This window comes from Eptesicus fuscus, chromosome 21, assembly GCF_027574615.1.
Source record: "Eptesicus fuscus isolate TK198812 chromosome 21, DD_ASM_mEF_20220401, whole genome shotgun sequence".
NCBI classification, from domain to species: Eukaryota; Metazoa; Chordata; class Mammalia; order Chiroptera; family Vespertilionidae; genus Eptesicus; species Eptesicus fuscus.
Window position 1 is genome coordinate 29770124 of NC_072493.1, and position 18876 is coordinate 29788999.

At 47.1% G+C, this 18876-nt stretch overlaps 1 protein-coding gene across 1 annotated transcript in view; it reads right to left on the reverse strand.

Annotated features, from left to right (window-relative positions):
* Positions 1-5066: 5066 nt before the first annotated feature.
* The window catches only part of BCO1 (beta-carotene oxygenase 1), a 37498-nt gene continuing 23688 nt past the window's right edge, over positions 5067-18876 (reverse strand). Inside the window, exons 8-11 of the mRNA XM_054710299.1 lie at positions 14043-14148; positions 8928-9022; positions 7367-7478; positions 5067-5457 (exon numbers count right to left, since the gene is read on the reverse strand). Of these exons, the coding sequence (XP_054566274.1) occupies positions 5219-5457; positions 7367-7478; positions 8928-9022; positions 14043-14148 (552 nt within the window). The 3' untranslated portion in view covers positions 5067-5218. The remainder of the gene's footprint in view (positions 5458-7366; positions 7479-8927; positions 9023-14042; positions 14149-18876) is intronic.

An 18876-nucleotide genomic window follows, 5' to 3' on the forward strand; every position in this document is an offset into this window, starting at 1 on the left:
TTTGGCTCAGAAATCCTAAATTGGGAATCTAGCCAAAGAAGATAACAAGCACCTGAATACAGAGCTGGGGAGAGGGGTGAGCTCTTAAAACCCAGGCACAGAGTTACTAAATTGGCATTACTTGTAATAGCCAAAAGCCACAAACAACTTAAATGTCCAGCAGCAGGGCAGTGCACATCATGTCACGTCCCAAAGATGAAGTAATATATACCCATGAGAAGAATTTAGTGACCTGGGAAAATGCGTGAATCATCCGTTGTGAAAAAATGACAACAACAGGTTATTAACGGGCTAGTAGATTAGAAAGTGATTGCTAATATGCAAACTGTACACACAAAAACATCTTAAACTGGGGGAAAAATACCTACACCAGAATGATTGAGGGGTTTCCTTTTTGTGGTGGGACAATGGGTGTCTTCCTCATTTCTTCTTCTTTTTTAAAAAAATATGTTTTTTATTGACTTTAGAGAGGAAGGAAGGGAGAGATCAAGAGAGAGAAAAATATCAATGTGAGAAGGAAACATCAGACCAGCTGCCTCCTGCATGCCCCCTACTGGGGATGGAGCCCCATTGTCAGGAATCGAACAGGTGACCTTTTGGTACAACTGAGTCACATCAGCCAGGGCCTTCATTTCCTTTTCTTAATGTATCCAGGTGTTCTAACAATGACCATATATGACTTTAATAACCAGAGTGGGGGAAATCCCCCAGTTCTCTCACTCCACTGCTGTTTCTTAGGAAATTCACTCTCCACCTGCTTTGCTCAGTTAACCCACATCCACCTGCAAATCCTCGTCCTGAGCTGTACCCTCAGCCTACAAGGACTCTGCTGGGTGCTCCCTCCCGCCACTTCTAGGAAGCCTTTCCTGATCACCAGAAGGAGAAAAGGCTGGCTGGGGCCCCACAATGCCACCACATATCCCTTTGCTCACCTTGTCTGAGGAAATCTCTAGCTTCTTAGCTGCTGCTTGACCTCAAGAGACCATTTCCTGATGCAGCCCAGCAGCTGGTGCAGCCAGGCCTGGGTGCGTCTGCACCTGGCTGATGAGTCTACACCCCTAACCACTATGGGGAGCAGTCTGGCGATTCCTCAGAATATTGAGAATAGAGCTAACATATGACCCAGCAATCCCTCTCCTGGGTACATACCCGAAAACCTTGAAATCATATATTCACAAAGATATATGCACCCCTACGTTCATTGCAGCATTGCTCACGGTGACCAAGACATGGAAACAACCAAAGTGTCCTGTGACAGAGGACTGGATAAGGAAGATGTGGTTCATATACACAATGGAATTCTACTCAGCCATTAGAAAGGATGAAATAGCGCCATTTGCAACAACATGGATGGACCTTGAGAACATTATGCTAAGTGAAATAAGTCAGTCAGAAAAAGCTAAGAACCATAAGATTTCACTCATATGTGGGATGTAAAATGGAAACTCGTGAACAGAACAGCAGTGTGGTGGTTGCCAGGGGGAAGGGGGTGAGAGGTGAAGGAGGTCCTAATATATGGTGACAGAAGATTTGACTTTGGGTGGTGGGCACAGGGTGCCATATACAGATCTTGTAACATAGAAACCCACACCTGAAACCTATATGTTCATGTTGACCAATGTCACCCCAATAAATTTAATTTTAAAAATTAAAAAAAATGAACCCCCAGAAGGAAGTTGGTGTTGAGGCCATGGTCTCACCATTTTTGCTGGATAATGAGGAAGGTGGCAATGACTTTTCTGTATGCATGTCCTGATTTGCCATGGGAAAGACTTCTCATTTAAAAACCACCCAAACAGTCTTCAAACAACTTAAGAAGTGATCAAAGGTGTTTGTATTTAACCTGGACAAGCAACCTTCTTAATGGAGTCAGCCCGACGCTCGGTAACTTTGGTTGGGAAGAAATGAACACGAACCAATACTGCTGATGTAGCTCGAATGCACTTAGATTTTCCGTGAGTTGAGTTGTCTGGGTATATAGATCCAGCTTGTTCCTGAATTGGAATCAACTTAGAGAAACCCTTGAAGGAAAAGGGGAGTGTGTCAGCAAACACTTGAGAGCTTACCGTGTACCTGCGCTTCCATCTTAGAGCACTTGTGAAATGTTGTGGCTTTCCCAGAGCAATAAACAAAGCTGAGTGATTTTTCCTGTAGAGCTTCCTGGTCACGTACTCCACCCACCTGGAGCATAACAAGGAAGGCTCAAGGATAGGATGGATTGTCTTGTGGTGCCTTGAAGAAAGACGCATGCGTCTTAGCTCCTGCAGCATTTTGAGCTCATTACCCTGGCCTGTGCATGAAATGCGATGGAATAAAGGTACAAGAAAGGTCAGATATCATGGGAACTGACCTTTGGTGCTTTTGAAGCTGAGAAAAAAAAGATTTGTTGTGCCAAGCTTCCTCATCAGTCTGGTATTTCACCTCTCATCTTAAGGTAAACAAACCACCATGGACATATTTTTCTTCCCCGCAGAACTGCACCCTTTTTCATGATTAGGTCTGGGTGCTGTTTGGCAATGGGAATTGAGTAGAATGGAGGTGGGGAAGCATTTTTTCATCCCACCCTCTTCTCAAATACTTAAAGTAGAATAACGAGTAGGCGAGTGACTATCACTGTCACAACCCTTTTCCACTCCTGCCACCTGAATGCAGACCTCAGTCACCCTTTTCTTCGGCCACCACAGATGGCATTTCCTGATGTGCCCTGTCAAGACTGGAGGTGCCGAGACCTCTGGGGGGAGAGTCTGAGGAAGATGGGATGGTCTTCATTCTGTCATCTTTAGAGTCCGGGCTTTTTAATGAGATCTGTAAGCTTTGCATGAAATGGAAATTCTGGGAGGACAGAAGAGGTTTTTGAGGGGCCAATAGGGGAAGAGCGATGGCAGGAACCTGCATGGGAATTTTGTGTGTTGTCGTTGGGGTCCATGTGAACTGTCTTCCTCATCTTCCCAGGAGATCCTCGGTAAAATAAATATCCATTTCTTGTTGGTACATTATCGAGTTGAATCTGTTTGTTGAGGGAATTCATTCATTCATCCAACAGATATTTATTGAGAACCTGAACCTGCCTGCAGTATTCTAGATGCTGAGGATAAAGTAGTGAGTAAAACATACCCAACGAGGGAACAGATTGGATGAATCTTCAAGGAATTCTGCTGTGTGAGAACAGCTAATCCCCAAAGGTCAATATTGGGGGATTCCATTTTTCCATTTACATAACATTTTCAAATGATAAAATTTTAGAAATGGTGGTTGCCAGGGGTGAGGTATGGGAGGTGGTGGTGGGAGAGAGGTAGGTGTGGTGATAGAAAAGCAACCTGAGACATCCTTGTGTCAATGTACTATTCAGTATCTTGACTGTAGTCCTGGATGCAGGAACTTATACATGTGATAAAATTGTATAGAACTATACACATACACCCCGCCCTGCCCCCCCCCCCCCCAGGTAAAACTGGGAAAATCCAAATAATATCTGTGGATTGGTCTATCTCAATAGTCTGGTTGTGATATTGAACTAAAATGTTACCATTGGGGGAAACTTTCAAGTTCATGTAGAATCTCCTGTTATCATTTCTTAAAACTGAACATGAATCTATAATTATTCCAATAAAAGTTTAAATTAAAAAAATGTCCCTGACCTGATGGTGCCTACATTTGAGTAGAAACTAAGTATGGCTTCAGGGTAGCTGCAGGGCAAAAGCCAAGATCGTCTGCCGCCCTCCCCCTTTGGAAGTATTCATGCACTGTCATGGGAGATTCCATCCCATCCTTGCGACATGTCATGAATCCCCTCTGGTGACTGAATGAAATCTAGACTCAGGAGTAGGCAGGTGCAATACTAAGGGTGGAATCCCAGGCCTCCCTGACCCGCTACCGTAGGCATCTGGGAACTATCAGGCCTGCCTTTGGTTCTCTAAACCAAGCACCAGGCACCAGGCACGTCCCTGGGGCTCCCAGTATTCACATGGGACCGTGCTCGGCTTGCTCCTACTTTCCTACATCCCCACCACCACGTTCCTTCCACCTCTGCCCCAAATGCCTGGTCTGTCCTAACAGCACATTCACCTTGGAGAACCTTCTTTCCTGTACACACGGGCGTGGCTTGCTGCCCTGGTTCTCAGCATCAGGCAAGTGCTCCTCAAGCCAGCCCTGGCCTGGGACTCAGTCCTAGATCTTGGCCCCTTAGCCATGGCCAGTCGGGTCAGTGTCCAGACCCTTAACCACCTCCTGTAAAAGGCGATTCCCACACCCATCTGTTGAAGCTTTGGCTGTGCAATGAGCCATCAAGCTTGCTACCAACCATCTAGCCCTGCCACTGTATTTTATTGCCTTAGAAGAACTTCAGAGGAAAGAAGCCATGTAAAAATAAAATAAGGTCTGAAGAGACTTTAAAGTTTTTATTATTTTATATTATGCCATGCCTTGCATGGAATGACCACAAAGCAACATGCCTTCCTGGCCACATAATTTACTAACAGGGCATGGTGAGAAGGCTAGAACTCCCAGGCGTACAATCTAGTCCACTGGAAAGAACAGAGGGAGGAAAGGGAGAGAAGGGGGCGGACGAAGAAGTAAAGATAAATGTTTATCTCTCTCTTCTCTGTCATTCTAAGAGCGATGAATACATGACAACATAATTACTGATTCAAGGTCATGGTCTTTATAGGAAAGGAGTTTTTCTTTTCTCTTCTCTTCTTTTCTCTTCTCTTCTTTTCTCTTCTTTTCTTTTCTTTTCTTCTTCTTTTTAAATCCTCACCCAAGGATATTTTTCCATTGATTTTTAGAGAGAATGGAAGAAAGAGGGAAAGACAGAGAGAAATATCAATGTGAGAGAAACACATCGATTGGTTGCCTCCTGCACACACCGACCAGGGCCTGGGCCAAGGAGGAATCTGCAACCGAGGTATGTGCCCTTGACTGGAATTGAACCTGGGACCCTTCAGTCCAAAGGCCGACGCTCTATCTACTGAGCCAAACTGGCTAGGATGGAAAGGGGTTTTCTTAAAAGTGCTAGAGCTATCAATAAATATTTGATCAATGCTCAAACACCGTTTTTATGGCCAAAATGAAATGAAAGACAGATACTGATAAGCTTTACCTCCAAACCTTTGTCTCAAAGCAAACACCGAAAGAATAAACACCAAATGAAAGGAAGGACCTGCCCTTCACTCAGAGGGGGATCACACCTGTGTCCCTGGGAGCCTACCCACGGGGCCGCTCACGCCTGTCCTGTCTGCGAGGCCACGGGGCAGTCTGAAGCCCTGTCCTGGACTTCCTGGGGAGGGGCCTGCTTCCTTGGGTCCCAGTCTGTGTCCGGGATGAATAACCCGTGGAGATCCAGGTGCATGTCCACATCAACATATGCGCGAGCTAGTTCTGCAAAACTTTTGGCATCCAGAATAAGCAGAAAAGGCAGCTTTTGGGGATCAGAAGAGACAACGGCCGATAAGATAATTCCTTTGGGGAAACAAAAAGAGACACTTTGTAAAAGTGCAGCCTTGAATCTCCTCCAGCTGGAGGGACGAGCTTCTCAGCTATGCCTCCCCGTCCTCTATGAGTGTCAGTATCTATCAAAACAGAAGGAAAGTGAATTTTATATTCTGTGTGAGCAGAAGAGAAAGATCAGGGAACTAGGACTCAGGAGACCTGCTTCCAGCCCTGGCTAGGCCAGTCCTTTTACCTCTCTGAACCTCAGTCTCTTCATTTGCAGAGTGGGATAATGCCTCTACCCTCACAGGCTTGCTAAGAGGATCTCTTGCATGATGAATTATAAAAGCACTTTGTAAATTACTGCATGTGCTGCAGAATGGCTATTTCCCTACTATTTAGAAACTGACTATAGAGAATTGGTTTCGATGCTGCATTTAGGCTAATATGCGTCCCTTGGCTAAATTCAGAATAGTTACACTCAAATGGCATTTGAATGAGCCCAATTCACCTCAAGGCAGCCTCAGCTTCCCCCTCTGTACAATGGGAACATTCTAAGCACTCACTCTCAAGGAACAAGGAACAGAGGGTTAGAAATAATGCACATAAACTTCCAGCAAGCATTCGTGCTTCGTCCCAGGGCCTCCCAGGTTTCAGAGTGGCTGAGCATGATTGAAGTCAGATTGGCTTGCTCTCAAATCCTATCTCTACAGGCACTGGGCGTGTGACCGTGGGCAAGTTACTTCATTCTCTTGGCCTCTCCTTTGGTGAAATGAAGACAATGCTACTTCCTGCCCATGGAGAAAATGCATGGAACACACTCTCATAGCCCAGTGGAGGGCCGGCCTCAGCCGGAGGTGGTACCCACAACCCCCAACCTCGGAGATGACAGTGACACGGGATCCCCAGCCTAGCGCCATGCCGTGCATGATCAGTAGGTAGAAAACCCCTCCCTTCTCACCTGAGGGAAACAGCTGGCAGGCTCCATGGGGCAGCCCCACCCAGGGTTCTTTGTTACCCTCCTTAGCACCCTCATGGGTGTAGGCAGGGCATTTCTGGGTCAAAGTCAGAATCAAGGAGGGAAAGGACCATCTGTCATGTGGAAATCCAGAAAAGCAAGGTGGGCCTCAAACACACATTTCTAGGTGCTCCTCCCCAAAACGTTAACATGCTTAGATAATGAAGAACTCTGACCCTGCCATGAAAGTGAATTTTAAAACCAAGATTCTACACTCTGGGAAAGTGTGGTGCTGCTCACTGGGAAGTGGGTTTTTGTGTAGCAAATAATTCAATGCTAGGAGGTGACTGCTAACCTGGGGCCAACCAGATAACCTACCCTCACAAAGGGACTTAGATGGGAGCTTTAAGCCAGAAGTCAGCTTGACCTCCAGAGGGGCTGAAGACTAAAAGTCAACCACAGTTACGTGGCCAAGGCCCCCCACCCTCCTCACCCCCACCCCCACCTCCCCACAGGCTCTGACACCAAGGCTCCGGGGAGTGTCCCTGGTCGGTGATACTCCACGGGTATTGTTGGGAGAAGGTGGCATCCATGACTTTCCCGGAGAGAACAACTGAAGCTCCACGCATGGAACTCTCTTGGACGTGGCCCCACATACCTCTTCTCTTTCAACCTGCATCCTTTCGCTGAGATAAACCATAACCATGAGAATAACAGTTTTCAGTGTGTTCTGTGATTCCTGCTACTGAAACCAAGGGTGGTCTTGGGGACCACAAAACCCGTAGTTGATGCCAGAGGTATGGGTGGTCTTGAGGACTCCCTAACCCTACAGTTTTAGATTCATACAGACTTGGGGTTTCAAAGCACGACTCCCCCAGCTGTGTGATGTAGGCGGGGCCGCTGTCCCCAAGTGATGTCTCTGTCTGAGGATGTGATCACAAGCAGAGTACAGCGGACAGGTTTCCCTTCTCAGAGTCTTACCGTCATCCTCCTCTTTGGCATCTGGCGTGGACACAAACACGGATTCCGATGGCCAGCAGTGCTCCTCTCCCCATCTTAAGAACGACTTTGTGAGAATGTCATATTTTACTATCTGCACATCCAAAGAGGAAAACATGGGGATGACTTGTTGGAAAGCATGCTTATCGCACAGAGAAAGAAAGCATGGGAGGCCCACAGAGAAAGAGGATTAAGCCCCTCCAATGTAGACTCCAAAACGACATCTTGGAGTCATGAAAGCAATGAGCTTCCTCCTCCAACTTGAAGCAAAGATCCTCTTGCCACCACATAGCTGACACTACACACTGAATTCTTTTCAAAACAAAAATCCTGAATTTAGCTGGTGTTTGGTATCACATTGCAATTTTTCTATAGTTAAATAAACTAACATATCCAAATGCAAACATTTTATTGATTTTAGAGAGGAAGGGAGAGGAAGAGAGAGATAGAAACATCAGTGATGAGAGAGAATCATTGATTGGCTGCCTCCTGCACGCCCCCTACTGGGGATCCAGTCAGCAACCCGGGCATGTGCCCTTGACCAGAATGGAACCTGGGACCCTTGAGTCCACTGGCCAACACGCTATCCACTGAGCCAAATGGGCCAGGGCTCCAATGCAAACATTTTAAAGTATAATACAGCCCTGGCTGGTGTGGCTCAGTTAGTTGGGCATCACCCCCGGCACTGAAAGGTTACTAGTTCAATTCCCAGTCAGGGCACATGCTCGGGCTGTGGGCTTGATCCCCAGTGGGGACTTGCAGGAGGCAGCCGATCAATGTTTCTTTCTCTCTCTCTCCCCCTCAACTTTTCCTCTCTCTCTAAAAATCAATAAAAAAATTTTTTTAAAAATAAAATAAAGTATAATACAATTCTTTTGTTGTTTTAAAGTACAGATTACTGGACTTCTCTTAATCACCAAGAGGCCAGTTTCCTTTAGGGTATGGGGTTAGTGGGGAGTGACTGGGGGGGGGGGGTGTACATGTGTGTGGAAAACTTAATTTTCTTAGTGTGTACTTTTCTACACGTACATTTTTGTCAAAGACTTCCCATTTTATTGTTTAAAAATGAAGATAAAAGTGGTATTTGTACAGCACTTAGCCTATTCCCTGGGATATAGCAAGTGTTCCACAAATAGCAGTTTGAAAAAAAAAAACACCACAACTGAATCTTTCAAGTTTCAGCTATACCCTCCCTGCTTGAGAGACCCTGTATACTTCCTTATCCTCATTGCCTACTACCTTGTAGCACATAGTTGGCATTCAAAAAACACGTCTGGAATAAAGAAATCAATGGATAAACTCCAGCCATGGCCTCTTTCCTGAGCTTCAGCCCACTAGGTACGGCTCCCTCCCTGGGCTCATTGTTGCTTCAAATGTATTTGGTTCCAAACTCATCTTACTCTCTGACCTACCTCCTGTCCCCCAGGGGACCTCCCTCTTGCCCTCCATTTTCTAATCAAGGTCACCCAGTCTGAGAACCTGAGAACTCAGCTTTGTAGACAGACAGGACTGTTGCAAGCGGTGATCGCCCAGGAATCAGTACCTTGTTTGGGATGGGAGTCCTTTGAACTTCAAAAGCATAGACATACCGATATGGCTTCCCGTTGTGAGCGTAATTGATCTGAGGCAGTTCTAAGCCTAGAAAGAATGACACAGCTGACAAAGGCCCATCCTGAGGGCTGGGAGCATCGCCCTTTGTTCAGGGCTGAACACCCTCTCCACAAAAACATCTCCCAGGCCAGCATCCCTGAACTCCATTCAGGCCCTGGATTGGATCATGGTAGTCACCAGGCAGGGGAAAGGAACCTCTGATAATTATCCTGGCTCTAGTAGAAGGTTCAGGAGCAAGGTACTTAAGTATATAAAAATCTTTAATTATCCAAGATAGAAATCAAAATAATTGCATGATTAAAATCAGAAGCCACTGCAATTTTTAAAGCTCTTTAAAAAGTACTCATGTGTGCACACACGTGTGTGTGGGTGTGAAAAGAAACTTCTGAATCTATGTAAAGAAGTGTCAATGGGGAATAATTAAATAAATCTGTCGAATTCATATAAGAACCTTATGTTAAAATAATATCTACAAATAATTTTAATAACATGGGAAAGTGTCCATATCATAAGATTAAGTGTAAGAGGCTGATTATAGAATTATATCCACTATGCTAAAAAATAAAGAGAAAAGTTTAGAAGCATTGCTGGGGTGATAACTTCCTTATAGTTTATGTTTCATATTGTACACTAAGTTTCTCATTTTGTGAAATTTTCATTGTACTTATTGCTTTTATAATTTAACAAAAAACCTTAAAATGTTGTCCATGTAAATGTATATTGATATATGCCTGTTGTGGCAAATTAAATTTCTAAGGCTGAATACAAAAATGAAAGTCCCCCTCTGATGAAATATGCCAGGTAGTTGGAGCCAACTGCTGATGAAAATATGATGTCCAAGAAAAGAGGAAGCAGGCATGGGCACAGCTGCCACAGAAATGCCTCCTGAGAAGGACCAAGGCATAAATGCTTCTCAGGCTCACTGAGAGTAAAGGGAAATGTATTCCTGAGGTGGGAAGATGTATAATCTTACAGGTGAATAACCATGAAACTTCCAAGAGACAGGTCATGATGAACACGAGGTAGAGGGACTTCCCACACACTTAAATCGGAAAAAGATGCCCAAATCCCAGCTGGTGTGGCTCAGTGATTGAGCATCAACCTATGTAACCAGGAGGTCACGGTTCAATTCCCCGTCAGGGCATATGCCTGGGTTGCAGGCTTGATCCCCAATAGGGGGCATGCAGGAAGCAGCCGATCAATGATACTCTCTCATCATTGATGTTTCTATCTCTCTCTCCCTCTATCTTCCTCTCTGAAATCAATAAAAATCCTAATATATAAGAACCCTGGGTCATAATGACCAGTAACGACCGGAGGCTGACCAACCGGAAGTCAGTGCTGGCCCTGCCCCCAAGCAAGCAGTAAGGGGCAATCAGGCAGGCAAGCAGAGGGGTTAGGGGTGATCAGGTAGGCAGACCAGCGGTTAGGGGTGATCAGGTAGGCAGGAAAGCGGTTAGGGGAGATCAGGTAGGCAGACAGCCCCTCGAAGGGCTGGCCCTGCCCCCAAGCAAGCTGTTAGGGCAATCAGGCAGGCAGGCAGAGTGGTTAGGGGTAATCAGGTAGGCAGACCAGCGGTTAGGGGCAATCAGGTAGGCAGATGGCCCCTCACAGGGCTGGCCCCGCCCCCCAGCAAAGAAAGAGGGAGGCCCAGGCCAGCCAAGCCATTGCATCCCAGCCTGTCACCTGCAGAGGGAGGCCACTGGTGACAGGGGATGGGAGGCAGCACTGCACAGATGGCAAGCAGTGGCAGCGGCGGGGGTGGGGCCAGCTGCCTGGAGCCTGGGGAAGGAAAGCCCCAATAGGCCCTGATCTCAGGCCAAGCCTAGGGACCCTACCCAAGGGGTCCAAGATTGTGAGAGGGTACAGGCCAGGCTGAGGGACTCCCCCCCCCAGTGCATGAATTTTCATGCACTGGGCCTCTAGTATATATATCCTATCTAATAAAAGAGTAATATGCAGATTGACCATCATTCCAAGACACAAGATGGCTGCCCCCATGTGGTCAAAGATGGCTGCCCCCATGTGGACACAAGATGGCCACCACAAGATGGCTGGCAGGGGAGGGCAGTTGGAGGTGACCAGGTTGGCAGAGGAGGGCAGTTGGGGGAGACGAGGCCAGCAAAGGAGGGCAGTTGGGGTGACCCAGGCCTGCAGAGAAGGGCAGTTGGGGGGACCAGACCTGCAGGGGAGGACAGTTGGGGTGGACCCAGGCCTGCAGGAGAGGGAAGTTGCGGGGGGGAGGGGAACCAGGCCTGCAGGGATGACAGTTGGGGGGGACCCAGGCCTGCAGGGGAGGGCAGTTGTGCGGGGACCAGGCCTGCAGGGGAGGGCAGTTAGGGGCAATCGGGCCGGCCCGGGAGCAGTTAGGCATTGATCAGGCTGGCAATGGAGTGGTTAGGGGGTGATCAGGCTGGCAGGCAGAAGCGGTTAGGGGCAATCAGGCAGAGGCAGGCGAGCAGTTGGGAGCCAGCAGTCCTGGATTGTGAGAGGGATGTCTAACCACCCGATTAGGTCCGATCCCAGTGGACCTAAACAGGCGGTCAGACATCCCTCAAGGGGTCCCAGATTGAGAGGGTGCAGACTGGGCTGAGGGACACTCCCCCGCCCCGCCCCGCCCCCGTGCACAAATTTTGTGAACCGGGCCTCTAGTATATATACACACACATACACACACACACACACACACACACACACACACACACATATATATATATATATATATATATATATATATATATATATATATATATATATATATATATATATGCCCATAGTCAGCCCTAAAGTAAGCCTGAGACTTCCTATGATGCTCCTGGGCCCCTCAATCCTGATCTGGGACTCCATTTCCCCACACTGTAAATGGCCAACCATAGGTACTTGGTTAAGTAAAGTCTGACTCATCCCAGTAAATTCTGCATGGCTACTAAAGCCACATTTTTTAAGGAGAAGCCATTTCAGAACATTCTAGAAGATATAGTATAGTACACATTCCTAAAAGTATAAATGCAGAGGTTAAGGGTCTTTGAGTCAGAGAAACCTGGGTGCTGATCCTGGCTTTTCTGCCTGTTACCATGTTGTCCTCAGCTTTGGTGTCCTCAGTTCTAAAAGGAAAAGAGGACGTGCCAACACTCGCCTGCTGGAGTTGTTCTAATAGTAACGGCTACATCTCTCGGACTCTCACTACCCTGAGCTCAGCCCCTCGTGTGTGAACTCATTGAATGTGGATGACAACAGGATGAAGTGCTGGGATGAAAGGAGAGAACAGCTGAGCAGCTCCTAGAAGAGGGCCTGGTATCCGTCAAGCAGTCCATACACAAGAGAGAAGACTGGATGGGTATTTCCAAGGGTTATCTCGGGTGGAGGGATTATGAGGGATTTATTTATTGTCATACTTTTCAGTATTACCCATAGTTGCTATAATAAACAGGAATTCTCAGAAACAAAAGAACTGTTAATGTTTTAAGTCTCCATCTCCCACACCACATGGTGGACGAGAGGAAATGGAAGTTGATGCCTTAAGAATTAGAAATGGGCCCTAGCTGGTTTGGGTCCGTGGGTAGAGTGTCAGACTGCAGACTGAAGGGTCCTGGGTTCGATTCTGGTCAAGGGCACGTGTCCGGGTTGCAGGCTTAATCCCCAGTGGGGGGCATGGTGGAGGCAGCTGATCAATGATACTCTCTCATCATTGATGTTTCTATCTCTTTTTCCCTCTCCCTTTCTCTGAAATCAATAAAAATATATTTTTTAAAAAAGAATTAGAAATGGCCCTGGCCAGTTTGCTCAATGGTTAGAGTGTTAGCCTGCGGATGGAAGGGTCATGGGTTCAATTCCCGGTCAAGGGCAGTTGGTTCAATACTGGCCATGGTTGGGGCATGAGTGGGAGGCAACCAATCAATGTGTCTCACATCACTGTTTTTCTCTCTATATATATACTCCCTTTCTCTCTGCCTCCCTCACCCTTCCCTTATACTCTCTCTAAAAATCAATGGGGAAGAAAATATCCTCACTTTTTGGGTGAGGATTTAAAATATATTTTTTAAAGAATTAGAAAATGAGATCTGTATTTTCACTTTTAAAGACTCTAAGAGTCTGGGGTGCCGCACAGAACTGGTTGTTGGATCCATGGGACACTATTTACAGAACTGATTGTTAGTGGTCAAATCTGAGGTCAACCTAGGAGAGTCCCCAGGCCGGCACCCTTCCAGAGCCTGGACCTGGCATGGGCAGCCACCTGGGGAGCCACGCCTTGCCACGCCTGAAGTATCCTGGGCAAGCCCGTTCACTACGAACTCAAGCGTTGAGCTCAGACCCAGACTTTTGTCACACGGTGATAACACTGAGCACAAAAGCGTGGTCCCCACCCCATGGACTTGTTATATTCCAGGGCAGAGGTTCTCAATCAGGGCCATGGTGTCCCCCCCTCCCCCTCCCATGGACACTGGCAATGTCCGGGCATGTTTCTGCTTGTTCCAGTTCAGGGTGGGGGTCCTACTGGCATCTGGTAGGTCAAGGCTTGGGATGCGGCTCAACATCCTACAATGCCCAGGATGGCCCCACCACAAAGAATGACCAGCCCCGGGTATCAGGAGTGCCAGGTGGAGGAGCCCTGCTCTAGTGGGTGTGACTTCTATTCAAGGGGTTTACGTTGTGTGTATAGCTCAACCTTTCTGAGGCCTGGTTGGCTCCTCTGTGACATGCTGACAGCACCTGTTTATGTGGGGTATTGTGAATGTGTAGAGGTAGGGATCCAAACGCGCTGTGCCTGTTAGTCCCCATTCAGTACAGCACAGCATTTGTGGGGGGGCAGCCATGAAAGTCACCAGGTCCAGTGACCACCCAGTGCCTTCCTGGGTGGGGTTTGAGGACATATGAAAGACAACTGTCCCCAAATGCTTTGCACTGGGGCATCCCAAAGAGCCTTCCTCTTTGTCTCTTGTCTGTGCCTAGCATCTCAGAATCAGAAGGAGGTATTACCCAAAGAGGCCTGCGGGGCTTCATGAAATTCTGCTCTTCCCTAAACACAGGGATAGAGGGTGTAGTTTACCTTCACAGAGCAACTCTGGTTGGCAGTAGACTTGGTCATCTTTTTCCTTCAGGGCTCTTGCTGTCGTAGATGTCAGTTTGATTAAATTGGAGCCCACTTCCGCATTCTGAAAGAATCAATTTTCCAACAAAAATGAAAACTTGTTACCCAGAGGAAACATTTGTTTTACTGTGTACATTTTTTTAAAAAAATGCTTCTGTGTATGTCATCTTGCTGTGTCCTCACATTACTCACAGGAAGCAGCTATGACGTAAGTGGTATTCTCAGTTAAAAATGCGGATTGGCGATTGTAAGTGACTCCTCCAAGATCGGATAGCTGGTAGGTGGTAGGGCAGGGGCCACTAAAACCGTGGCTCTTTTTTTCTACGGTGGACCACATTATCCCTCACAGGTGAAATTAATGTACTTTTTAAACACTGGATGATTCACCTGTAAAAGGCTGCATCAGTCATTAAAAGATTGTTTATAAAGAGTTCATAATAACATGGGAAATGCTCATGATAGAATACTGAGTGAAAAGAGCAGCAGAGTAAATTGCATACGCAGTCTGACCTCAGCCAGCTAAAGTAATTACATTGAAAAGAGCCTGGGGAGAAATATACCAAATATTAACAATATAGCAGGCAGTGGCAGTATGAAGACCTTAATTTCTTTTTCTATGCTTATCTATATCTTTGGTATATTCTCCTGTGAAAATGTATTACTGCTGAAAATAAAATAAACATGCAATAAAATTTACTCGGGAGAAAGATATCTATCAAGGACATTCCTTGGTCTCAGGTTTCAATCAGACTTCGCTCTGTTCAGTGCCTTACTGCCATCATTGTAACCCAGGAGAGGGATTTAACGCAATTGATTGAATATTTATTGAGCATTTACCACTCCCTGTTTCTCCACATACTAGTTATGGGACCTTGAGTAAGTTACTTAGTATCTCTGAAATTCATTGTTTTCACCTGTATAATGAAGTGTAGTATATGCATTGTAGGAATGGTATATGTGTCTTCGAATTATTGTGCAGATTAAATAATCCATGCAAATAATTTAAAGAGAGCCTGGTTGGCAGAAAGTGCTAGATAATTAGCTGCTGTTGATGATATGACTGTTGTATTATTACCAATACTAGTGGCCCAGTACACAAAATTCATGCACTCGGCGGGGGCGTCCCCCAGCCGGCCTATACCCGCTCACAGTGCAGGAGCTCCGCAATCGATAGCCCCAAGAGGTAGGCCCCACCCATCCATCTGGGGCTCCTCCATGGATTGCCCCAAAGAGGTAGGCCAGAGCCGGGAGTCCCGTCTCCGCGGCGGGCATGGGGCCATGGGACCCCCGGCAGAAGCCGTGTGGAGCAGCGGCCAGGACCCGCCCCAGAGCCCTGCACACAGCATCAAGCACCGCCCACCCTGGTGACGAACTGTGATGGTGTGACGACCACCTAGGCCAGTGGTCGGCAAACTCATTAGTCAACAGAGCCAAACACCAACAGTACAACGATTGAAACTTCTTTTGAGAGCCAAATTTTTTAAACTTAAACTTCTTCTAACGCCACTTCTTCAAAATAGACTCGCCCAGGCCGTGGTATTTTGTTGAAGAGCCACACTCAAGGGGCCAAAGAGCCGCATGTGGCTCGCGAGCCGCGGTTTGCCGACCACGGACCTAGGCTTTTATTTGTATAGATTACTCCTACTACTACATTACTGCCATTACCACTGGGAGAGAATGAGAAACCCCTGTCTTCACAGAGTTTACTGGGGAAAATTATTGTTATGGTTGACTTTTCATTTAAACTTTTCTCTACTCTCCAAATTTTCCAAAATGGGCTTTTATAATGAAAACAAACCTATTTGAACAATAGCTGCTTTTGGCTGAGAAGGAGAGAAAATTTACTGCATCCTAGCTATTAAATTGCAGGGGCCCTTCAAGATATTTTTAGTTCAATCCCTCAATTTACAGAAGACTAAACTGAGGCCCAGAGAAGGAAAGTGGCTTGTCCAAGGTCACACAGAGAGAAGCAGAGCCTGAGCCCAGACCTTCACCTGGCGATTCTTCTACTCAGAAGCAAGAGCACTGCAGGCAGAGGACAAAGCAAGTGCAAAGGCCCGGAGGCTGGCCCGTTCCCATCCTGCAGGTCTCAACTCAACATCCCTTCCCCGACAACTCAATCTGCAGTGTCTCTGAGGTGTGTGCCCCAACCTGCAATTATCTCCTTACGGAGCTGCTTCCTTCTTTTATGCTCTTTCCCTATGAAGACAGGGACCAGATTTTGTTCAGTGCATGGCACATAGCTCCCAGGGAGTAACTTCTGAATAAATGAGTGAATGCATGACTCAGTAAGCTTTCCCTTTAACTGTCAAGGGGCAAAACATGCTTTGCCAAGTGGTTGTAAGAATGAAATGCGATAAAGTGCATTAAAAAGTCACTTAGCACCCAGCACATCTACGGTTTCTTATAAACAAAAGCTCTGAATGCCTCCACCTGTGATGCACAACAAATTGGTGGGAGGCCCCTCCTGGTGACTTGCTAGTCACATGACAGCAACAGGCCTCTTGTGCATGTCCTGGGCTTGATTCTTAGGGAGTCAATCTGCAGAGCCGTCTTATAACTCCAGCCTGAAACTGGTCAGACTGGTTGAGGGATAAACTGAATTTTTCCACACACAGCAGTAATGAACATGACTCGGCTGCTTTCAGTGGCCAACATGCTCAGCTTTGGGAAGAAATGGCTTTCCAGCCAGAATTCAACAAAATTCTGCGAGCTTACTTTGAAATCCCTAAATTCAAGGGGAGAAGAAGTCATCTCAGTAATTCCCAGAAACACTGACTTCGGAGTTCAGCAGCCCTGGGTTCACTCTTTCTCTGTGAACTTTCTCAGCCTCCCTGAGCCCGCTTCCTCGCTTCGCTTCCTCGTTTGTAAAACGGGGGGACCATTCGTAACTTTTGGACGGGTTCTTTTGACCTGCGTCTGAGGATAATGGCTAGGATTAAGTTAAATAATGGTTATGAAAACACCTGGTCCAGGGCCAGACCTATCATAATTAGTAACTGGGAGCCAGGCAGACATGCATTCAAATCCCACTGATAATTCTGCAATGTCGGGCAGGTGGCTCTCATCTGTAGTCACGGGATAATGCATCACTCAGAGGGCTGTCATAAAGATGAGGTGAGAGGCATGCAAAGCATGTAACCACCCCTAAAACTGCAGGACCCCAATGAGAATGAGGCCCACCAACCCCAGATATGCACATAGCAAATGGTTAAGTAAAAGGCCGTTTTCTCCTCTGCCTTGGCACACAGACCTTCACAATGTTGTGGACCGATGCTGTCCAAAACGGCAATAACTAGCCACATGCGGCTATTTAAATTTTAATGTTTAATTGAAATTAAATAAAATTTAAAATCCAGTTTCTCAGCTGCACTGGCCACATTTCAGTAGCACATGTGGCTAGTGGCTAGTGGTTACTACGTTGGGTGGACAGATAAGTGTTCCTTCATTGTAGCAGGTTCCATTGCATGGTGCTGGTCCCGAGTGTGAATTTAGAATTCTAGGAACTCCTGGTGTCCGAAGCTGGAATAGGGTAGCGGAACGAGGGCCAGCTTCTAGGCCTGGGTTCTCTGCCCCTGCCCCTTTTCTTCCCACTGCATGGATGCCCCAGCCAGCACAACCAAGCCAGCAGCCAGCCCTGGCCACCGCGTGGGCCTGAGGAGGACTGGAGCAGGTGCTGTAAGCAGGCTGGGGCTATTTGGGCAGGAAATTCAGGGATCCAGGGTAGCCAGTTCATGGTTAGGGTAGGGGAGGGTCCCTCTGGGTGGGCATAACTCCATAGCCCTTTAACTCCTCACCCTGGGGAGAAGGGAAACTGCTGGAGAAAGGCCAGATCAGGGCCCCCAAAGTGCCAAGGCCAGAGCAGGGTCCCCTCTTGCTGAGGTCTAAGAGCAGAAAAGTCATCTTAACCCAGGGCCTGGCACACAGTGAACTCTCGTGGTGGCTGTCTTATAATATTGGGTCATTTTTGCATTTGGAGAAAAAACAAAAACCAAACCAACTGAGCCACCCTTTCTAGGTCCAAGATACCTACCCTCCTCCCACCCCCTGCCTGTGATGACCCCTATGTGTGGATGGCTGTCAGGAGGGAAGTCAGTGTTTACGAATCCACCTGTAGGACAAGGGCAGGGCACCTGCAGGGACTGTCTGCACACGCCCACGCCCCTCCCGGCCCAGCCCTGCCTTCCACAATCCCCACGCCACTCTACATAAACAGGCCTCTCCTTCCTTTGACCCCAGCTGGCCCAAACACAAGAGAATCTGGGGCAGCTAGGAGGTCCCAGACTTCTGAATATACTTCACCATTCTCACTCTACAAGGCAAACACTATCCACTTGGGAAATGTTCCAAGTGCTAAAGGTAGACCTTGTGCTCTTTTGGAGACCTTGATTCATGTATTCATTCATTCATTCATTCATTCATTCATTCATTCATTCAAAAATATTTAAGAGCTTAATGAGAACTCTCTGAATGCCAGAAGCTGTAATGGGTGCAGGGGATAAACTGCTGACAAAACAGAGTCCTGGCCCTCTTGGAGCTTCAACAGGAAGAGGTGACTGAACAAGTTCATTACAAAGAGCTGCAGGTGCCATTAGAGTGTACAAACTCATCTGAGGGGAGTAAGGACCCTGACACCTGCAGGATGACCAGGAATTTGCTTCCCGGATGCGAATTAGAATCCACTGAGGGCTCTGAGACCATGCCCACCCCTGGACCCCACTCCTGGAGCGTCTGGGGTAAGGCCCAGCAGGAGCTGATGTGGTCTCAGAGCCCCCAGGTAAGTCCGACCTGC